The 1616-nt window shown below is 65.8% G+C and overlaps 1 protein-coding gene across 1 annotated transcript in view; it reads right to left on the bottom strand.

The window, feature by feature from the left end:
• Positions 1-733: 733 nt before the first annotated feature.
• Positions 734-1616, bottom strand: part of MNEG_14633 (hypothetical protein) — a gene marked incomplete at both ends in the record, with an annotated part of 3020 nt that continues 2137 nt past the window's right edge. Inside the window, 3 exons of the mRNA XM_014036895.1 lie at positions 734-738; positions 854-1052; positions 1492-1569. Of these exons, the coding sequence (XP_013892349.1) occupies positions 734-738; positions 854-1052; positions 1492-1569 (282 nt within the window). The remainder of the gene's footprint in view (positions 739-853; positions 1053-1491; positions 1570-1616) is intronic.

Here is a 1616-nt window from a genome sequence, read left to right as displayed (position 1 = left end):
CCCCTCACCAGGTCAAGGGGGCCCCCCACATGAACCATGTACGCCACAGGGGCTGGACGCCATCATCGAATTGCGGGCACGATAGGGCGAGATTTCGAAAATTGGGCGCAATTCACAAGGAGGCAAGCGCAAGCGGCCGGCGGCAGCGCAGGAAGGGGGGAAAGGCGCGCCACGGTGTGCGCGACGAAGGTGTTGTGGGGGCAGCTGGGACTGGGGAGGCTGGTGCTGCTGTGGCGAGCAGGTCGAGTTCAGCCCTGCCGCCAGCTCACCGATGGTGGTGTAAACAAGGAATCGGTTGTCTGGGCTCAGGCACGTGTCTGGGGGTGGTTGTGAGGGCGGGTGGAATGTGAGGGTACAGGAGGGCGCTCTAGGCCGACAAATGACAGGGGGCGCGCAATCAGACGTGGTTGGCACTTTTCAACGCCTTCCCACCGCAAGGTCAGGACAGACGACAAAAAATGTGCTCTCGCACATCGGACACGCGCTTTTCGACAAACCATACAGGTATACAATCTTACAACACGAACCCCACACACACATGTCTGCACACCAACACACACCACACACACACGCGCGCGCGCATGCACGCGCTCATCCACACATGTACACCCACACACGCACATGCGGGCGCACACGAACACTCGGACATAAACACTCATACACACAACCCACGTAGACGCCCACACAGTCACGCATGGGCCACAAATAAACCCACCTGTAATCGTCCAGCGAGTCATCCTGGTGGTGACGTCCTTCCTCAACCGCCACCCGCCGACATTGTGCGCCGCAGCACCCCGCCGCGGCGGCGGCGGCGGCGGCGCCGCCCTGCCCGCCGCCCCTGCCTCCGCCCTACCTGCTTGCGCCCCGCCGTAGCCGCGCGCCCGCGGACCCCAGAAAGCGTCGCCGCCGCCGCCGTCGCCGGCGCCGGCGCCGCTGCTGCTGCCGCCGCGCCCCGTCCGCCCGGGGCGCGCGTCGAGCCCGCTGTCGCTGCTGCTGGTCGCCGCGGCGCTGGTGCCGCGGGGCGCGGTGTCGTACAGCCGGACACGCTTGTCCTGCGGCGGGCACCCAGGGGATTACGTAATAAGGGGGTACTCGTTGGTGCGAAGATTGAGAAGCGGCAGATGATTTGCAGCAGCTTTCACTGAGATCCCCCTCGCTCCGCGTGTGTTGCAGCTCGTAGAGTCGCAACAGCACCAGAAAACCAGCGCAGCGCAGCGCCAGGGCGGCGCGCGGCTCGCCTGCTGCCCTTTGTCAGCTCTCCCCTCCAATTAGAAGACCAGCAAACCCACCCACCCCAAAAGCGCAAGCAAGCCCGCTGCGGTCAGCACCCCTGTGCCACACGCTGAGCAGCTGTTGTCGACATGCCCTGGGTTGAGCATGGCCAGCAGCTGCGTCCCGATCCACTGCACTCCGCAGCTGCATCTGGATGGCGTGCACCCCGCAGCTGCACCCCAGGCGCCCTGGTGGGTGTGCGCCCTGCCCCGTGCGCACCTGGAACGCGGCCACAAAGAAGCGGCCGTCTGGGCTGTGCTGCCCAATGTAGGCGCGGCTGTCCATCTTGTCACGCACCTGGGAGGGTGGGGTCGAGGGAGGCGGGGCAGGGGGGTCGTGGGGTG

Source organism: Monoraphidium neglectum (assembly GCF_000611645.1).
Source record: "Monoraphidium neglectum strain SAG 48.87 unplaced genomic scaffold scaffold04640, whole genome shotgun sequence".
In the NCBI taxonomy this organism is placed as follows: domain Eukaryota; kingdom Viridiplantae; phylum Chlorophyta; class Chlorophyceae; order Sphaeropleales; family Selenastraceae; genus Monoraphidium; species Monoraphidium neglectum.
This window is presented reverse-complemented; position numbering and strand designations above follow the sequence as displayed.